The 20,475-nt window shown below is 33.7% G+C and overlaps 4 protein-coding genes across 5 annotated transcripts; 1 reads left to right on the top strand and 3 right to left on the bottom strand.

Moving 5' to 3' along the window:
• Positions 1-984: 984 nt before the first annotated feature.
• LOC120336187 (DNA-directed RNA polymerase II subunit RPB7) lies at positions 985-3,228 on the bottom strand. Its single transcript, XM_039403801.2, has 5 exons — positions 3,077-3,228; positions 2,702-2,811; positions 2,027-2,237; positions 1,600-1,737; positions 985-1,250 (listed from the first exon to the last, which is right to left on the bottom strand). The coding sequence occupies exons 1-5, from the start codon at positions 3,086-3,088 to the stop codon at positions 1,203-1,205; spliced, it is 519 nt and encodes a 172-aa protein (XP_039259735.1). The 5' UTR covers positions 3,089-3,228; the 3' UTR covers positions 985-1,202.
• Positions 3,229-4,779: 1,551 nt separating this feature from the next.
• Positions 4,780-7,375, top strand: LOC120335675 (putative deoxyribonuclease TATDN3). Its single transcript, XM_039403246.2, has 6 exons — positions 4,780-5,214; positions 5,778-5,957; positions 6,087-6,118; positions 6,619-6,787; positions 6,932-7,012; positions 7,232-7,375. The coding sequence occupies exons 1-6, from the start codon at positions 4,999-5,001 to the stop codon at positions 7,373-7,375; spliced, it is 822 nt and encodes a 273-aa protein (XP_039259180.2). The 5' UTR covers positions 4,780-4,998.
• On the bottom strand, positions 7,176-8,790 carry LOC120335676 (uncharacterized). Of its 2 annotated transcripts, none has more exons than XM_078110116.1 (2): positions 8,474-8,790; positions 7,176-8,137 (listed from the first exon to the last, which is right to left on the bottom strand). In XM_078110116.1, the coding sequence occupies exons 1-2, from the start codon at positions 8,765-8,767 to the stop codon at positions 8,123-8,125; spliced, it is 309 nt and encodes a 102-aa protein (XP_077966242.1). In that variant the 5' UTR covers positions 8,768-8,790; the 3' UTR covers positions 7,176-8,122. The 2 variants fall into 2 exon arrangements, with proteins under 2 accessions (XP_077966242.1, XP_039259181.2); XM_039403247.2 differs by having other exon boundaries at positions 8,512-8,790.
• A 3,216-nt stretch (positions 8,791-12,006) lies between these two features.
• LOC120336877 (somatostatin receptor type 2-like) lies at positions 12,007-17,164 on the bottom strand. The gene is made up of 9 exons (XM_039404646.2): positions 17,066-17,164; positions 16,325-16,444; positions 15,799-15,928; positions 15,356-15,487; positions 14,833-14,960; positions 14,148-14,281; positions 13,221-13,337; positions 12,677-12,818; positions 12,007-12,285 (listed from the first exon to the last, which is right to left on the bottom strand). Exons 1-9 carry the CDS (start codon positions 17,146-17,148, stop codon positions 12,186-12,188), a joined length of 1,086 nt encoding a protein of 361 aa, XP_039260580.2. The 5' UTR covers positions 17,149-17,164; the 3' UTR covers positions 12,007-12,185.
• Between the last annotated feature and the right edge of the window lie 3,311 nt (positions 17,165-20,475).

The following is a 20,475-nucleotide window of genomic DNA, read 5'->3' as shown; positions in this document are numbered from 1 at the left end:
CAGTATTTTCATCAGCCGAATCTTGAGTAAATACGAAACGTTTCTTATTTTGCAAAATTATGTTTACCCGTTACACCTTACGAATATTAAATTCCACTGCAGAAGCGTAAAAATAATACTGAACAAGAAAAGTTAAAAAAGCTACCAGGACTTTGGATGCACTCCCGTTCAATTAAACGGCGAAGAAAAAGCGAAATGTAATGTTTGTAGCAAGATTTTAGCCAGTGAAAGCATGTTACCCAATAAGCTTAAATGGCATCCGGCGACATTGCATCCCCATGCAGTTGCAACAAAAATATTTTTTACTCTAAAATTGAATCAACTTTATCGTTATTCTGAATCTAAGAAACCTCATAGTTATGTCTACTGACATATTTCGACGTATTGGTGACATAGCAGATGATATTTGTGATTGATTGAGCAACTCCAAGACAAGATGACCATTTAATATGCTTTGCCTACTTTGATGAACAAAAAGCTGTAGAAGAGCTGCTGTTTTGCAAGCCAATTGAATCAGGATGTTGGGGAATTGACCTTTTTAAAATTATCTTACTACAGCATGTATTTAGTTTTTACCATGGTCGTAATCAAGACGAATGACCGATCTAGAGTAATCAATGAAAAGATCAAACAAAAACACGTGTGGCTCTTCACCCCAAAGTTCCATTGACATTTGTAAAAAGACTCATCCACCCCATTAAATGTGATTTCACCCACTTTAGTTATATTTTGTTTGTTCGTTTAAATAAACTCATGGCAGAAAAGGTATTTTATTGAGGAAAGTATCATGTTTATCACCTTTATTCACTCGCAACTTGAGCAGATTTTTCAGGGGGGCGTCAGATCACAAAAAAGTTCGAGAACCACTGGGCTAAACCATACAGCATTTATCATGATTCGACAAGAAACTATAGGTAATTTCTGTGACCTGACCTGCCGTACAACACATATCATCAACTACATCAAAGAAATTATATCCTTGAATACTACTAAACAAATATTTGCAAAAATTTATTCAAGACAAAGAAAAAGTCTTAAATTTTATTGAGTCAATCGTAGAGAAAACCAGTAATATGGTTCAATAGCAAGTTATGCTGTCCCCCAAGATGCAATGCAGTTCATCCAATCTCTAGTGAGTTCTTTTCATGGAGAACCGTCGACGCAAGTTTCATTTTCCAAAGTTTGAGACCTTTGTTAAAATACTAACTGACCAGTCCTAAGAAATCATCCATAAGTGAACCAATGGCAAACTGGAAAATGAATATTTCTTACATTATTTTTTAAAAATCTGAGTTGTATACCATTATATAATTCAACAATAATCTTGGACCAAAAATTGAGTCTTTGAAACCCCACTGGGCTAATCACATCGCTGGGTGTTGGTGAAGACTTGTAAAGTAGTATGTATCGAGAAATGATAAAACATATTATCTTTAATTAATGTACTTGTGTGCGAATGCACAGTATATGAACTTAACTTACGTTTGATAAATATTTCATAACTAAAATTTTGCGACAAGGATACACGTGCTGACTTGACAAAAGCCTAATTATCTTTTATCCAACACTGGAATGAAACCCTTAAATTGTTTAACTTACAATATCATTTGCATCAACTCTTGTACCAACGATTTTTAATCGAATTTCATCATCTTGCTGTATAACAACATCTTCATCTTCTGTTTTATAACACGGAGGATGAGATTCTGGATCAAACTTCATATCTGATGGAATTGACTGATGAAAAAATTAATTCATTTTAAAACTGCAACATGACACTTTATTATAGAGCAGGAGCTCATGGCTATTAATATAAGGAGCGCTGCATCAACACATTAAAGGGATGCAGAAAATAATCTTACTGAGTGAAGTGTGACGAATGCCACTAGCGACAAGATAGCCTTATGGAATCAGCATGCCGAAAAAAAAACATTTGTGTTTTTTGATGTCATGAATCATGATGTACACTTACAAAGCTTAATGAATGGCCATATAGAGTCAAAAAAAAAAATGGTTTCATACATACATGTCTAGATATAAAACATGACATAGGTCCAATTTCTGTAAAAAGTCCAACTTTATTGACTTGTGTCACTACGGCATCTACGACTTCACCCTTGAAAGGTCGGAACACAATTGCTTTGTATTTTATCGGATATAGAACAAAACCTCTTCCGGGTTGTATTTTTCCATCACCAATATTATCAATTGTAGTAACCGCTATTACAAACCCATGCCTAAAATACAATTTGAAATATGTATTGTAATATGTATTGTACATTGTCTGGACCAGCAAAACGATTCCTAATAATAAAATCAGTTCAAAATGCACAAAATCTAATAAAATCGAAACTGGAGTTTTTTTTCTACCCAGTAAGGAAAAATTAATTATTGGGATTCATCAATTCAGTTCATGGGATTACTGATTAGTGATTACTGATTAAAAAGACTGAATGCGGTAATTTGCAAATGTAGGTAAATTGATATAAACATGGCTTGGTTGAATCTATAGGTTATCGTTTATAGGATTAGGAATCCAATCAAGTTCTTTTTTGATCATATTGTGAGATTTCATCTGTTTAAAATAATAGTTTTTAGAATGTAACTATTTTAAGTTATTCCTAAAATCAAGAACATAATATATTTAATTTCATATCAAGTCGGATATTTTGTTCATTTTGAACATCCATGGGTGACATACTTTCCAGTACAGGTTCCTTCAACTTCTGCAAACAGCTTTTGCTTGACTGTTTGCAGCAAATTCGGTCCAAAATATCTTGGGTGAAGAAGTATTTCATGCTCCAAGGAAATCTGTAATAAAGTTTCTGTGTTATGTATCATTTTGGTCCAAGTTAGAGACAAAAGATTGGAATTAAACTGTATTGAACATAATCAGATTTTATTACTGAATATCTTTTCCATTTTGTAATACAACTTCTTGTAGAAAATAAAATATTGATAAATCGGGACACACTTTCACTGTTTTTGAACCATTAATATACAGACATGAATATTGTTTCTTTATTTCCAATTTTATGAACAAATAAAAATATAGAAAAATCAATCCCATACTTACATGATAAAACATATTATTTGCATGCAGTAATGACCTTTTAGTTATTACCAGTGTATCCCTCTTATATTCCGGTAAAATATTCACTGTCGAAGCTCTTAATTTAATATCAATATTCAGTAATGATAAATACTCTGCAAGAAGAAAATTCAAAAACCCATTTCGGCATTTAGATATAATCTTGATATTTCACGAGTTATTTTTCAAAGAATTAGGCACTGTGAAAAAGGGTTAAAATATAGATCTATAAACTCTATCAATAAGCAGGTAAAAGGAGAAATATCGGGTCTCGTGTAGTTTCTTACCTAACATACTTCTAGTGGGCGTAGCATCACAATTTTGACATGTCAATCCTAACCCCCACCAGACTATGCCATCCAAAAATTACGTCACTACGACATCACAATCACGTCATAGAGCTTGTTAAATATACGTACTATCGTCTGAAATGGCATCTGCGCCGACGATAAAGAACTTACTAACGTCAGCGATCTCTCTCATATTGGAATCGTCGCCACGTAAAAACGAGAGAAATAGCCGTTCGATTTCGGGTGCGCAGACGTGCGCGTCTTGGATGACAGTTGGTATAGTTTGAAGGTCTCTATTACGTCACTGTGACGTCGTAGAGACGTAATATTTGGATGGCATAGTCAGGTGGGGGTTAGGATTGACACATGAAAAAATTGTTGTGCTACGCCCGCTAGAAGTATGTTAGGTAGGAAACTACATGAGACCCGAAATATCCACTTAAGACTAACAACTACCAGCTGGACTGGATTTTATTAGGTTTCATATATAAAAATATATACCGATTTTAATACAATCGTAATAGACAATACCACGAATTCTCATTTTTCAATGTTTGCCTATCTTTCCCTTTTCAGAACCAATATTTTAATACTCTCTTTTATAGTGGCAAAAAAGCTATTAAACTTCGATCGTCTTTCTGTCTTTACCAATTTTGCATTTATATAAATAAAATCAGCCAGCATGCTAAACATAATTAGACTACAAATCATGTCAAACTTTTTTTTGTCAATCCCCACTGGTTTAAATGTTCCCAGAAAATTGATGAATTATTTATTTATTTCGGTACTCTGACATAAAACCATAACAGCACAAAAAGTAGACAGACAAACAAAATGCAGTGATACCTGGAAGGCGGACATGAGCATACTGGCATAACTTAAAATAAAGTTGAAAAACGTGAAAGTGGACAACTTACACGGAATAATAACAAAAATTAGGTAGATAAATTAAACGTAATATACTTCTAACTTCTACCGTCCAATTATGGTAATTGAGAGATCATCAGAATCTACCCCACATATCATGTACATAAATGAAGCTGATTTTAAATACTTGAATGCAGCAAATTCGGGGATTCTAGGTCGTGGTTGTGTGTGTATCTAAATAGGGAAATAGCTGTATGAAACATCTTATAAATTTGAATACCAAATTAAATCCTTATAAAACATTATTCAACACAATTTCCCTATTAAACAGTGCGATGAGTGAGAGTTGAATGCAGATGAATTACTGACCAGCATCGCCACTTAGTGGCTACTCAAAATTTCATCAACACATGTCAGGGTATTCCCCGGAAATAGACTCGATATCTCTCGCGATTTGTTTCTAAAAGCATTTTGAAACTTTTGTTCCCCGACAGCTCCAGCGATGGGACAATGTACATTGAAACATATTTTGAGAAAGGATCAAGTTTTGCTGATTTTTAAATTTAGTTAAGAGTCAACTATATTTTCCCTCAACTGCTTACTAATTGAAATGACTGACTGTTAACTGTTTGAGCTACAGCTCCTTTCTCTTTTTTAAAGGTCCTTGATTTTGATTTTGCAACTACTGCACCGTACTACAGTACCTACCGTACCGTACTAGATACATGGTGAGGCAATTAGGCATAAATAATGCAAGAGGAGATGGGTTATGTTGACTGCCATTGTCATCTTGCTGCACCTGAGTTTGCTGATGATCTAGATATTGTTGTGAAGCGAGGGAAGGAAGCAAACATCAAAGCAATCATTGTTGTTCCTGAATTTTTTACAGAATTTGAAAGGACATTGGATATTTGTAAACAGTATTCAGACTTTTTGTTTCCTTGCCTTGGAATCCATCCAGTTCAGGTATGCATAACCACTTATGTTTAGTATGCAGATACATGGCCACCCATTCGAATGTTGGAAATGAATGGCCCAGCTAGTCATGTCTAAAAATCAGGAGATCAAATACTTTCGGCTTTCAAGCGTTACTGCAATTATGCATCTTATTTGAGCTTGAAATTTCGCATATGTTCCTATATTATATTGTATATTTCAATCAATGATTTAAAGTTTTACTTGACATGATAGGGATGATTTTGACATAGTAATATGGTATTCATACTGTCTGCAAACTATTCAATTCTATTCATATTTGCTGCAAACATAATGTGGAAACAATTATTCTGTTGTGGAATTTGGAATTGATTGAGGGTATTAATAAATTTATAATTATTTATAAATTATTATTTATAATCTATAAAAAATATAATAAATTTTTCTAATATTATTAACTTGTGATATATGAGATAAAAAAATAGTGGAAATGTGTGACATCGACTTCTTAAGTAAACATTTAGGAATCAAAATAGCGTTTGGATTCTGCTGTGTATATCCTTGTCACCAAACTGATATATTTTTGTATAAAGAGGGATTCCGAACTCACAGAAAGAAGTGTGATGCCAGATGATTTGAAGGATGCAATTCCATTTATTGATTCACATTACAATAAAATTGTTGGAATAGGAGAAGTTGGACTTGATTTCACACCTTTTTATACCAAAGAAAACGATAGTAAAGAGAAACAAAGAGAAGTTTTTCGTCTCCAGGTACGCTTTGTCAGCACCATTATCTTATCTGTCATTTTAATTTTTCACTGAATTGACTAAATTGTTGTTGAATGTTAATAATACATTTTCTACTATTTCAGTTGTAATCTGAACTCATTTCTATTACAGGCCGCTCTGGCTCAGAAGTATGATCTTCCATTGTGAGTATTTTTATTATTGAGATCGATATGGTTTAAAATGAAAAATGAGTCTTCCTAGTGGCGCGGCGGTGTGGCTCAACGGGCTAAGCGTTAGGAATACGCTCGCCACCGCACCTCTAATTACTCCGCGTGGGTTCGCAGGTTCGAATCCCATGCAGGGATGGTTATGTGCGAGAGGATTGCTGGACTCCTCGCCGTCGTTGGGTGGTTCACGTAACCGCTGGTCGGTTACGGCTTCCTCCACCACCAAGTCCATGCTTCCGAAAACAAACAATATAACTAATCCCATACCCGACTTGGAATGGTAACCGGACGAGAGGCCGTGGTTCGCCATATGGATAAGCCGTCTTATCGGCTTTCCTCTCCCCCGGGATAAATATGTAAATCCTATCCTGTAAATCCTATCCTAGTAGCAGGCAAGGCGGTTTACTTGAGAACAGATGCAATATTTTGTTACTTTTATTTTATGAACACTTTTATTCAATACGATATTTTTTTAGAAATGTACATTCACGGTCAGCAGGTAGGCCGACAATAAAAGCATTAAAGGAATGTGGTGCAACAAAAGTTGTGTTGCATGCATACAGCGGGAATGCAGCTTCTGCAATGGAAGGAGTTCAAGCCGGTTATTATTTTTCTATACCACCCTGTATTGTGAGGAGTGAACAGGTACCGTAATCAACTGAAATTGTTGAAAATTTATTCACCATTGTCAAAATGATACAAACAAGCCACAAATCATGTTAAGTACTTTTATCTTGATTATTTAAACATTTTGTCTTTGATGCTTCACAAAATTTGCATTGTTTTCAGAAACAAAACATTGTCAAACGAATTCCAATGGACAATATTTTACTTGAAACTGATTCACCAGCTTTAGGACCAGAAAAGCAGGTAGATCATCTATTTTCTTTTGTCTTTCATTTTTGTCCATTTTGTTTTTTTACAAAATATATCATCAACTCTGCTATATGGGCACTTTGTCTAACAATTTTTTTAATCTGAGATCTGAGCCGTACATATATGTCAACAACTAGCTTCATCAATGACTATACAATGCTTATATATGTTTTATTTATTTATATTTCATACAAAACTTTTTATTACGCACAGGTCAGAAATGAACCGAGTAATATTACAGTATCATGCGAGTGGATTGCGAAAATAAAAGGTATTTCAGTGGAAGACGTACAAAAAATCACAACAGAAAATGCATGCAAGTTGTTTCCAAAGCTAAAAAGCGTATTACTGAAGTGATGCGGACATTTGAAATAGAGACGGAGTTGACGGAAGGCCATGATTTGTCTGGCATTGGGCTTGCTCATTGGATTATTATTTAGAATGCAGTCCTAACTAGCATGTGCAATCAGGTACCAGTTTTTTTCAATAACAACACATCGAAAAAAGATTTAAATTAAGATATTTTTTCAAAAACTGGTTGAATATTAAACAGGTTAGGTTATTGAGACTTTTGTAGTTTGAACTGGAGATATGAGCTCGCATTAGCAAAACACTCATTTATATGTCTTTCTTATTTATGTATTCTATAGGCTTAATCGCAGGTAGTCAACAAAAAGTCATCGATGTGTACACCACTTTGTGGTTGAAAAAATTTCTACATATCGTAACAAAATTCACTGTGATGAATTAACTTCAAGACTTTCTTCGATTCAAGTTCTTGCTTGTCAACCAAATTTCGACACATTTAGTTTTACCGTCTTGACGTTTCCCTGAACGTGTTGATTCAAAGTAATTCAAATATAATGTCAACGGCAGAACCGCCATCAAATGACATATATATCACAAACAAAAACCCACTTATAACTCTTAAGCATGTCATGATCACTCTTGGTACTCCCCACACTTCACAGGCAAGGGAAAACTTGTATAAAAAATGGTATAGTGCATTTAAATGTTCGTGTTACTAGTCGGATTATCGTTGAAACATCTTGCCAATTCTTCCTATTATCAACTGTGGAAGACTGGCCGCTTGCATTGGCCTTTTCACTGGCATTGCTCCTGTGATAATGTAATTCAGAAGTAAACATTTGTGTGAAGTTCATTGTCTACGGAAACCTCGGTAAAACTTGAAAAGTGTGTCCAAAATTAGTCACACTTAAACGGGAGTTATTCAGCAGCCCCTTGAGACATTAATAATCTGCATTTCTGTCTCTATCTACTATAGTAACTTGCGTTTTAAAATGATCATACAATAAGTAAATGGTGTTCTTTACCTTGATCCCGTTTATGAAATAAAAACGGAAACACCATTAATTATGGCCTTATTATTTAATTATTGAAAATTCCACTTTGTTGGAACCATAAAAAATAATATTAATAATAATTATGGCCTACCAGGTACCAGCCCAACCCGCGCATTCTTTGCCACAAACCTTGTGCATCTTCAACTTTTGTTATATTTTCGTTCGACTGTAATTTTTGTTCTTCAGAATTTACACTCGTATGTTTTGGCACGGATATTTTTAAAGGAGTCCTTTCGTTGCTTATTCTCGACTTCGAAGGATCGGCAACTTTCTTAAGTTCGCCATCGCTCTGTGTGTTTGTAGGAGAGGATATTTCACCATGGTTGCGAGTCGCTAAAGATGATTCTTCTACGGCAAAGTAACTACTCAGAGCTAAAAGAATCATCGTTCGATTAAATGCTTCATTAGATTGGCATAAGCCTGTGCATAAACATAAAATTGTCAGTCAACACGTACTTATGAAGATGTGAGAGCTGTATCCGGACTCGCTTAACGACCGGAAATTTTTTTTTAATATTGATCGACGTTTTGGAATATGACGCATGGTTCGACTTTCAGTATGGAAACTACCGGAAACAAGTCACTTCAAAAATGATAGTATTTTATCGTGTATGTGACACTTTAATGTTATAGTATGTATTATATGATTGCAAAGGCCCCTGCTTCGGCCAATTACGAATCATTTTAATGAGATCCCGGTGATGAGAAGCAATATATACTTATTTGCCGATTTTCTGTTCTCACCAATTGCAGTATCTTGTTTTTCATCGATAGTTTGACGTTTTCTGGTTCTCGATATATCACGTTATTAATGATCGAGTATGAAAAATTGTGGTAAAGTTGCATGGTTGCAGGAACTTGTTTTTTAGTTGAAATAATTTTAGCTTCATTCGAAGCGCATTTTTATTAACTGTATTTCTAAGTATATACAAGGTATTAAGCAGGATATCTGAACGGACCATCGTATGCAAAAGAAGTGGCGCAGTTTCTATAGTGCACTTATTTTCATAAATCTATTTACCTACAGTAAATAAATATACAGTATATAAATAATGAATATAAGATAAGGGAAATTGGAAAAAATCTAGATCAGTTTTTTTACGAAATACTTTTAATACAACGTAATAATGGTATTATATCTTTTCAGTCAAATTTAAGAAAGTGGGAAAAAACTCGATCAGTATTCTAACAAAGTACTTTTAATACAACGTAATAACCTAAATTTCGGAAAATTGTTAAACTTACCCAAAATTTGAACAAGATCCGCTCTGGGGATCAAAAAATATAGTGGGTACGGATTGTTACTTTCAACATCTTTCCAATCAAATGAAGAAATTGGAAAAAACTCGATCAGTTTTCTAACAAAAACTGTTATTACAACGCAATAACTTACATTCACCTAAATCTCAAAAATAAAATTAACCCAAAATTTGAACAAGATCTGCCTATAGGGGGTTAAAAATAATTTTAAGTATGGATTGTTTATTTTAAAATCTTTCTAATTAAATAGAGAAATAGAACAATTATGACTTCGCACACAATAGGCCAGCTTAAGCATTTAAAATAATTAAAGTACTTTTAACTTGCTCAGAAATATTAAACTGAAAGTAACAATTTTTACATTCATTTTGGGGCTCCGCGAATAATATTCAACCTTTCAAGGGCTCCGCAACACCAAAACTTTGAGAACCCCTGAATTAGATAAAGAGTACCTTAATTTTAGGCTTTATTCAACCAATATCTGAAGTGAAATAAAACACAGGTAAATGTAGCTATCCAAATAGGAAAAAAAGGTAGCGAATCGCTGACGCTAGCAGTTATCCAGTCAGTAGTGAAGTGAGTAAAGCAACAACACACTACAGCACAGCAATTATTGATGTCTGATTTTAAACGCGCTGCAACAATTACCGCTGGACTGCAACAACTGTTTAAACCAGTGTTCTCCAACTTGTTTTACCGTGGTATATCTTTTACAATTTTCAAGAACTTTGTATACCTCACAAGCACCAATGTTCATTTAATTAATAAATAAACATTACATTTTTAATACAAATTGTAGAAAAAACTGAAACCAACGATACTGTAATATCACCATGGGATCTAATGGACTACTGTCTGTAAGTTGGAAACAGTATAAATTTGACTGACGGCCCTAGAGTCAACGGGAATAATGTTCAACGAAATCATCATCCCAGACGGTGACACCACATTTGAACCCACGTACATTTGAACCCATACATTTGCACCCGTATATCCGCGGGTTCAATTTATATGCGGGTGCTAAAATCTATGGGTTAGGGTTAGTATGGGGATTTTCATAGGCGCGCTATGTATGTATGTAGGTGCAATCGTGGTGGGTTCAAATTACATGTTCAAATGTAATGGAACCACTCAGACACGGGCCTGCATTATCTATATCAGGGTGGTCCAAACCCAGGCCCGCGGGCCACATGTGGCCCGCCGCTTCATTATCTGTGGCCCGCGTCGCATTTGCGCGAGGGTGAACAAAAAATCGCATTTGATGTTGTTCCGTCATAAAAATCTTTTGACATATTGTTACATCACCAATGTCACTGAATTAACTAGTGTCATGGCTAGCTGACGCAGCCAACGAAGTTGAATAATGTGTTTGGCTAGTCTAAGTTATTTACTGGCTTTTTATTTTTTTGGTCGGGAATATATGCTAATAAAATAGGAATGTATTCGCCTAGGTTGGCTATGCATGATAACTAACTATTGATGTAATGGCCGAACGATATAATTCCTGCCGGGTGTTTTTTTCAACCAGCCGAAGCAGTAGTACAAAAAATGCTGCCTATATGTCAGAAAATTTAGTAACTACCCCCCTGTATCTCAAATTTGGTAAAATTCGGTAATCAATCAATCTGCAGTTATTTGTAAGTTATTTTGTAAACATTATTTTGAAAAGAAAGCTGACGAATTCAAACAGATTTTTGACTGGATATGGGAGGGAAAATACCACAGCGCTTGCTTACTATGTCCGCAAGTTGTGTCGGTGACAATCTAAAACGTCATTTTCTCCTCATGACACTTTCCTTGTTATGAAGGTGTTTGAAATCTTACATTAAATTGAGATATAGTAAGTTTTTGGACATTTTAGTAAGTTTTTTTTTTTGGTGATTTTTGCATGTTTTTGCCTTCAAATAATGATCAATGTGTTTAGACAATAAAAGCGTTTATTTCATATTCCACTGTTTACCTCTTCCTAGCACTATTGTGGCCCTCGAACTATACATAAATAATAGTGTGGCCCGCGAGACCGACAACCTTGGACCACCGTGATCTACTTAAGTCAGTACTTTGCGTAAATGACATTTTATATTTAATGTGCGCCGTGTTTGCATTGTTGTCTCAAACTGATTATTTTATAATTTAATATATTATAGTTTAGAATCCCTGACTTAGGCTGTACACCCTTCGTATACCGTTTATCAGTTGTATTTGTATATATACCCTCCTTATGGTTTGGTATACACTTGGGTATACCGTATACTCGTTTGAAAAGCACTGGTTTAAACAAACAGTCAATTGAATTGCAAGTAATATTGCACTCCATCTATCAAAATCACAGTTAAAAAAATCAGACTATAAATTTGTTTTCACGCGTTTTATTTCATAATAAACTTGCGCCGCTCATAGACTAATTTTTCACAGTTGAAAAGATTATTCGAAGAAAAAGAAATACACATGTTTTTTTTATATCCTTCTTCCAAATGTATATTCTACATCATGCGATCCGTGTCACTCTATCCATTCTTATATCACAGCAGTTTGTGTGTGTGTCATCGTCTTTCAGATATTGTTTTGATCGAAGGTGATGCTGTGGCTGTCCGTTTCGTAAAACCACGTCGGAGGAACTGTTTTGTAGCCCTTCTTAATTTGCTGATAGAATATTTACATCGACATTAGAAATCGTAAATAACGCATTTGTGATAATATTTTTTTAGTGCAATGCATGTTATTTGTTCGAATGCAATACATTATATAGAAATGAGAATACAATGCCTGACTACTTAATTATCCATTCATCCTTAATTGTCTTTTTAATCTTCTCTTTCTTTACAAAGGATACGTACTAATCAATCGGTACGTAATAAAAATCGGGTCGCGTTTGAACGTTGTTGACTTGATATTTCAGAAAAAAAGACATTCGAATAATGATGGTCTATTACATATATCCAAAATAAATTAAGGAACTTATGAAATTACCAGGTTAAATGTATTAAAAAGATAGAGTATAAACGGAATTATTTTCAAGTAAAATTAATCCTACCTGGAAGATAAATTGTAAAACAAAGGATTCACGCATTCGCTTATCCGAAGTGCAACAAATGTCCAAACCGCAAGAAGCCAGTTTTCGCGACTGGAAAACTTTGAACCAGCGGCCATCTTTTTTAGAACAATCCAACTGTATCCTGTGAATGTGACGCGTCTGGTAAACTATGGTTCAATTTTAAATTACGATTTAAATGCTAACGGGTTTGAAGTGGGTAAGATATGTAAGTAAACAAAACAATAATCAACCAATTATGTCATAGAGTTGACTTTATTTTTGATAATAATAAATTAATTATTTTGCTGTATAATGGTAAAATTTCGGATCTATGCACTGTTCAGTTGATCGAGCAAAAAAAAAATCAAACCCAGTCAGGAGTGGTTAATCTATTTAAAAAAAAAAACAGCCATCGAGTCTTGACGAAAACATCAAAAAAAAAAAAAAAACTGCTCAGTTTTAAACATTTTGAAAGGCATAGTTATAATACCTTAGGTACAGTAATATTTTTATTTTTACGTCATTTTCAAGTGCAAGAACTTACCTAGGAAAGGACCGTATCCAAAGAAAAAAGACAATAAAATCAAAGAAACTTGCAGAGTTGCAACTTTCTCGTTCGACATGTTGGATTTTGACGTTGAATGAGAAGAGTGACGTCCAACTAAGTTTGAAAAAATATTGAGATTGTTCCAATTGTTTTAGTATCAATGAAACGTCATTTTCGCTAAGATTTCAAATGTACATATGAGGCGATTCAGTCATTCGCAATCGCACTAATACTGAGCCACACCCCGAATAGATAGTTGACACATCCTTGCCGTATACAGAAACGAACAGGCTGTTCAATGGCAATAATGGGTGTTAGCATTCTGAATCGAATTAGTTCAGTCGGATATAAAGTTTTAAAAAGCTATTTTTATGTAATAGTCATTTGAATGTAAGGATTCCCATATTGTGGTTGCTGGGTATTCCCCTTAATTTATCTCCGCACGGTTGCGTCATGTCAGAAGCACGACAGTTGTAACTGCGCCGGTGAGCGTACATTTGAACCCATTTGTATATCAGGGGGTTCAATCTATATGCGGGTGCTAAAACCTATGGGTTAGGGTTAGTATGGGTTCAAATATCCGTAAAACAAAAAAATTTCCATAGGTGCAATAGTATGCAGGTGCAATTGTCGTGGGTTCAAATGTACGAGAACCAACTGCGCCGACTCGAGCATGACGCTGACAATTCAAACATTTTATTCCCGTCTGGTTTAAATACTGTTTATTTGACGTCATCTGCTGCTGTATAAAGAAATTTAGGTGTCGCTGAATCGTTAACTTTATAGTTTATTCGCGGCTCCTCGTCTGTTGCAATATTGTACGTCTGTTATTTTTTTTTCTCAATCTCGCAAATCTAATAATATTTGCTCAAAAATTGATATATGCTTTTTGTTCGATCATGCGTGATATCAGATAAAACTTACTTCTACTTTTTCGTATTCGTGGTCTCTTTAGCAAGGTTATGATGATGATTATTGTACATAAAATGATTACTATCATTGGAATGTAGACAACAAATGGGAAAGCAATTGATCTGTACAGTTCTGCAAGAGACGCCCTGTAAAAGCAGCAACGGTAAAATAAATCTTGGACGAAACTTGTATTTTCCTTGGGAGTTAGATTGTATTGTTTGCACAGATTGCATTTTGTTAGCGTGCGTCAATGTTTCTTAATTTTTATTCACGCGAACTCTTTTTCAATTAATTTTATGTTCATTTCACGAACCTCATCATGTACTTAAAATCGTTCCTCGTTTTTGATTTGTCATTCCAAATCTACATACTCACGAAATCTTTTAAATTTGCCAAATTTTATACTGGGTTTTTATCTAGAAATTTTTAATCTAGGAGGAGGGTGCTTCTATAATCCTTTTTCTATGAGAAAGTTTACTTTATTTCTGTCACACGCTTATTTTGCCACGCCCTAAATTATAACCAATGGATAATATATAAATATATACATATATATAATTTTAACAAAATCACGTTTTTAATAGGAAGATAAAACATGACAACCAGGTAACAGAACAAAATTTTGTTCATATGTGGTATCTTGTGGAATATATAAAATGATGACGTAGTTAACAAACGTAAACAATAGATTACTCACCATTCATCGGCAATGGCACATGAAAAACCTGTACTTTTTCTCTCAACTGCAGACTTTATTGATACAATTATGAAATAAAAAACACTCATCACCAGCGCTGATTCTATCCAAAGAACAATGACACAAATCTAGAACACAATACATAAATGCCTTACACGTAGCCGTTTGTATGTCTAAATGACAGTCCACTATCCATCCCTCTGTATGGAGGAGGCCATTCAAATTACGGACACGACAATAATTCAAGGACAGTCATTGCGCTGGTAGTAAATCTATAAATCTTTATTTTTGATTCTTTTTGTTGCTAAATAATGGCCTTTCTTCACAATTAATAAATCAATTTTAAATTTTATTTCGTATTTTTTTTTCAGATTTCTGAGTCCAATATCTTTCCCCAAATTTTTTTTTTAAATTCACGGGCACATCTTCATACGACATTCGGTACTCCTCTATAAACATTTGACTCGATTCGAATTTAGTTATTTGAGTTTCGTGTCCATATATTTGAGCATTTCTCTCTTACCTTGGCAACTTTCGAAGTTAAGTACACGGAAATCTTCAGAGGGTATTTAATCGATAGAAGTCTCAAAATACAAAAAACCATCACCAGATGAATTGTTGCTATTGTGGTCGTGAAGTCAACTGTAACCGTAATCTGTAAATATATTTATGTATAAGATTACTACATACACCAAGCTACACAAATGAGACGACTATGTCTATTATTGGGTTTTATTCATGTAGGCGCAATATTCATTCATACCACTGGAGTTGCTACCCTTTAGCTGGTTTGTCAGACTGTCGGCAATGTTTGGTTGTATTAAGGTGTATAATTAATCGACTTAAGTTAACTAGGTTACTCTGCTGCAGTTGGAACCGCAAAAAGATTACCAATACATTTACGCCACACAACAAACAGCAAATTTGGCTTAAAAAAGGAAGTTACACTATAAAGATATAACTCACCTTGCATATAAAGAGCGGTAGACCATAGCTAGCGGCCCCATACGTCATTCTATATATTATAAATATGCTGTCTACAGCGGATGCAAGGTCAGATGCCATCAATCCCATCAAAAATATATTGAATGCCATTCTGAACGAATTGAAAAATAAAAAAAAATCATAAAAACAAAAATAAGTTTGAAAGTTACATAAATTATTGTTGAAATAATTAAGAAACTGTTGGCCTTTCTATCGTGATATAATAATTTCACACCTTTACGATTAAAGATTTGAATTGATAAACACTCATGATCATATAGGATGCTACCATTGGTATCCCCGTTCGAAAATTTGAAAACAAGTATCGATTTTTTGTTATTCTTGTTTGTGAATTAGGAATTTACTAATCGATTAAAAAACTCGACTCGCGAAAATACTCATAAAAAGCATCAGAAATATTGCAATGGTAAAGTATATGGAGTATTTGTTTAGGTCAAAGAAACATTTAATAATAAAGCCCATTGAATATATGGAAAAGTCTACTTACTTGTTAAGACGGGGTGAACTTGCAATAACGGCGAAGGTTATAGCATTGCTTGCTATTCCGACGACACATAATACACCGATAATTATATTCATTGCCAACGCTTCGGAATATGAAAACATTCTAAAATAGAGATTTTTAGTTTTCTCGTTTGGATATATGATTATTATATTGTAAATTTGAATTAAACTCGACGTATTATACCCCCAAAATTTTGGGTCAAAACAGTTTTTATCATAGAAATGAACATCAATATTAATAGTAGTGTTTTTCAACAAATCGATATGAAATCTAACTTACTGTTGGTAAAAATAATATTCTCTAATATTACAAACGTTTCAAGGTCATTCACATAATTTTGCATAAAGAAAATAAGCAAAAAATCATTGAGCTATTTCTATTTATATATTCACGATTAAAAGCAAGCGAGAATATCTTCGCTTAGTGCATGAATATTGTTTAGAAGTACGAATATTGCCTTTCAGAGACTTTGATGAAAGTCAGAAATTTGGTATATGTCTGCTCGGGAAGACAGAGGAGGCAATAATTTTATATACGCATTTTCAATCAAACGATAGTTTTTTAATGACGTAATACCAAAAAATAGTTCATGTGACTGAGACAGAATGATACACCAAATTTTAATCAGAAGTACTGTTTATGTTTCAATTTCAAGTCAAATCGCATCATTTCCCTAAACTGGAACCAGGTAAACTTTACGGTGAATAAAGTAACATTAATTACGATAGATTATGTGCCAGTTCTGGATCCATTGTTGTATAATTATTGGTCACTGTTGTGTTGTAATATCCAAACCCGCTCTCCATTTTGCTGAATATTGCAATGTTGATAAGTAAGTATATTCTTCTCTGCCTTCCCACGCTTCGTCAATGCAATACCTATCGATAAAGCCTAACCATCACAGTTGAAAACCATCGTCGAAATAAGATACTGCTGATATTCAATACATCTTCATAACGGTAACATTTCTTATATATTCGAATATGTATTCTTTCCTGAGTAGTCTGTTCAAAACAACCTGCATTTATTATCAGATGATTTTTACTGAATCATTTGTAGTAAAACTAAGCTAAAAGTCTAAAACAATTTTTCAAAACAATATGAGTTTGTACTTTCCAATATACCATACCTGTATGGCGGTAGCGATTCCATAAAATCAAATTTTGAAACAAAGTTAGTGATAAAGTTACTTTTACTATAAAGCAAGTACGAAATTCTTCGCGGTATATATAAAAACTTGGGAAAATTATTTGGCATCTTCATACCAGGCCTATTGGCCGCAAAAAAAAAACATTGATCAAAAATACCATTTTTAATGCAATTCTTCGTAAATTACGTTCTAAGGATATTGCTTTGAAAGATAAATGAACGTTGTCGTGTTACTTTAAACAATTTGGAAATTCCGTAAGATATTATGGAATTTAGACAAGATCGCTTTTCGTGTAGCAAATACGTGACATCTTTACAAAGCGTAGTTTAAAATTAATCAACCTAGTATAAAGACAACGAAATTGATTAGTTTTTTTTTTCTGAGTTCATTTGTGCTGTTCAAATGTTCAGCACTTGACAACTACACATGTAATATATGCATACAATACCAGATAAGCTGTATCAATACTGTTTTTGTTTTAGTTTATGCAGTATTTTTATGGAATAAAATTAGTTTATTAATAAATTGTACAAAGTCGGCAAGATTTTTTATTCATAAAGTTATATATTAAGGTTAATAACTGCCTGTTCTGATCATTCTACCATACTTTAGCCACCTCTTTCAAAGTATTTAAAGTAGAGAACTTAAAAAAATAAGTGGATCTGTAATAATAAATGTGTTGATCAATGACAAATACAAAAATACGTGTACCTGGACAGTGGTTCGGCTGAATACCAATATAAATTTTATGCAACCGAACGAATGGTCTTGCTCTATCTTACTTTTATAGAACACATAATCATTTCAGAAAATTGCTGTATCGTTTTCATTTAAAAAAAAGTTCAAGATCAGTGAATTTAATACACTTCGAATTCGACTTCAAACAACAATCTAATCCAACTCATACATAAAATGAATAATTCAAACTTTTATTCTGTGTGATTGGTTGTCAAATAACGTCAGAACGAAACATAATACAACAAGTTACGTCATGATTAACTTCTAGCTTTTAAAAATGAAACAGTCGGCCAAGCACGAAAAACTAAACTCTGATCGTACAATTTGTATTTCCTTCATCTTCATTCTCTATTCATAGATTGTATTTGGTGTACTGTGGAATGTAGAATAAACAAAAGTTTCGAATTTGATCAATATAATTGAATATAAATATTGAATATAAAGTCCAATTTTAGAAACAATACTCTGAACAGCAAATTTTAAACAATGTTTCGTGTGTCCATTTATTGTTCAGTAATCCCGACAAGTATTCAAAAGTTGCATTGACGTTTTTTTGTCAATGTTGCGTTTAGTTTAAACCGAAAGCAATTTCGTTATCGTTTAATTTATAAAAAAAAGATGACTTTCTGAAAATACAGTAAACACTTGTTCAAAGTATAACTTTGAAGAAAGTTCAAATTCGCATCAAAGTGAAACAATCCCCAATAGTTCTGATTTATTGATTTAATAAACTTGATCTGACACAGAATACACTGAAAGCTGAAATTGCAATTCAAACAAAAGAGATGCAATGAAATATTATCAACATGTAAAAGGATTCAACACCAACAATATCTTTTTTCAATAAAGACTTCAACTACGAATCGATGATTGTATTATTACGATAGGTATTGACACCGAAGTTGCTCGGAATGGCATGGTAGAACATACTTACCGACCAACATTCTCATATTAAAAGCAAAATTGATAGCGGCTTTGAATATTGCAACATAAATATTCTAATAACCATACAACAATAGACGAAGATTTAGAAGATAATCTATCTTACCTTAAGTAATTTTTTTGAATACGAAACATTAAATATTATGAAAAAATATTTTACATGTTCATCAGTTTGAATTTTCATGGACCAAATAATTCAAATTCTACTCTTTAAGCCGTATGCAGTGTCATGTATAGGAACAAAATGTGGCCTAAAAGTTATTCGAATCGGCTCATATTAATACCCATTTAGGCTATTATTCATCTCTGAATGTGGTTTGATCTTTTTTTCACGGCCTGAAAAATATATTTTCATTCAAGATATTTTCACATTCGGAAGCTTTGGCACTGAATTTAATCATTGGAATATTGTGTGCCGTCGTAAAAGCAAGCAATGCAATAACTTTCGTCGCGATTGCGAGGTCATCTCGTCTTAACAAGTAAGCTAAGAGCAATTTTTCATAAATAAATCATTTATGCTGCAATGTTTTATCTTGATTCACCTGTCAAGAACTTTACGGCTAATATATTTATATTATTTTCTATCATAGGATCAAATAATAAAAATCAACGTTACAAATTAAAATCAAAATAAAAAGTAATAAATAATAATTTGATAAATTGCAATAATATAACCACCAAAGTTCTGATAAAAATCAACTAGAAACTCTATTACACATTTGGTGATGCATCAGGTCGCAGTAGCTGGGAAATATTGCCTAGGGGTAAGCCAATTGCAACAGAAGGCCTTTAATGTTTTCCAGACTAAATAAGAGTTTTTTGACGACGATGAAATCTACAATGATGGAGTAAATTATTTACTTGATACCACAAATGACAGCAATTTTCGCCCTCATTGTGGTGAAATCTAATAGCTGGAACGCTAATATTGGCATCTGTGATTGCGTTGTGGTGAAATTATATAATATATTATGTTCTATATATAACGTATCCCCAATCATCATCCTGAGCTTATTACTAGAATTCCACGGATGACTGGAAACCGGTGTAATACCGTTTACATCAACAACATTCGATGAATTTTTAACCTCTTACTAGATGAGGAAACCTCGCCTAATCTACTTCAACACACACCGATTTTCATATTTCAGACCATAAATATCGTATATCAGAGCGCAAATTGACTGTTGTCATTACTGCTGCGGGGAAGGTGGGGCACGTTGGGACATGGGGCACAGTGGAAAATTAGCTCTCACACTAATACTATATTCGGAATCCGGTCCGCGGTTTGATGTTTCAATCC

The sequence above is a fragment of the Styela clava genome, chromosome 2, assembly GCF_964204865.1.
Source record: "Styela clava chromosome 2, kaStyClav1.hap1.2, whole genome shotgun sequence".
Taxonomy (NCBI): domain Eukaryota; kingdom Metazoa; phylum Chordata; class Ascidiacea; order Stolidobranchia; family Styelidae; genus Styela; species Styela clava.
This window is presented reverse-complemented; position numbering and strand designations above follow the sequence as displayed.

Excerpts from the sequence above, each read along its gene's own strand:
- LOC120336187 (XM_039403801.2), bottom strand. Across the intron at positions 2,238-2,701 it reads GAAGGAACCTGTACTGGAAA|GCATGGGTTTGTAATAGCGG; the intron begins GTATGTCACCCA and ends ATTGTATTTTAG. Across the intron at positions 1,738-2,026 it reads CATGTTTTATATCTAGACAT|TCAATTCCATCAGATATGAA; the intron begins GTATGTATGAAA and ends TTTTTTCATCAG.
- LOC120335676 (XM_039403247.2), bottom strand. The coding sequence starts at position 8,767 with ATGATTCTTTTAGCTCTGAGTAGTTACTTTGCCGTAGAAGAATCATCT. Across the intron at positions 8,138-8,511 it reads AAAAGTTGAAGATGCACAAG|GAGCAATGCCAGTGAAAAGG; the intron begins GTTTGTGGCAAA and ends ACATTATCACAG.
- LOC120335675 (XM_039403246.2), top strand. The coding sequence starts at position 4,999 with ATGCAAGAGGAGATGGGTTATGTTGACTGCCATTGTCATCTTGCTGCA. Across the intron at positions 5,215-5,777 it reads TTGGAATCCATCCAGTTCAG|AGGGATTCCGAACTCACAGA; the intron begins GTATGCATAACC and ends TTTTGTATAAAG. Across the intron at positions 6,119-6,618 it reads CAGAAGTATGATCTTCCATT|AAATGTACATTCACGGTCAG; the intron begins GTGAGTATTTTT and ends ATATTTTTTTAG.
- LOC120336877 (XM_039404646.2), bottom strand. The coding sequence starts at position 17,148 with ATGGAGAGCGGGTTTGGATATTACAACACAACAGTGACCAATAATTAT. Across the intron at positions 15,929-16,324 it reads AGTTCACCCCGTCTTAACAA|AATGGCATTCAATATATTTT; the intron begins GTAAGTAGACTT and ends CAATTCGTTCAG. Across the intron at positions 12,819-13,220 it reads TGGATACGGTCCTTTCCTAG|GATACAGTTGGATTGTTCTA; the intron begins GTAAGTTCTTGC and ends TCACATTCACAG.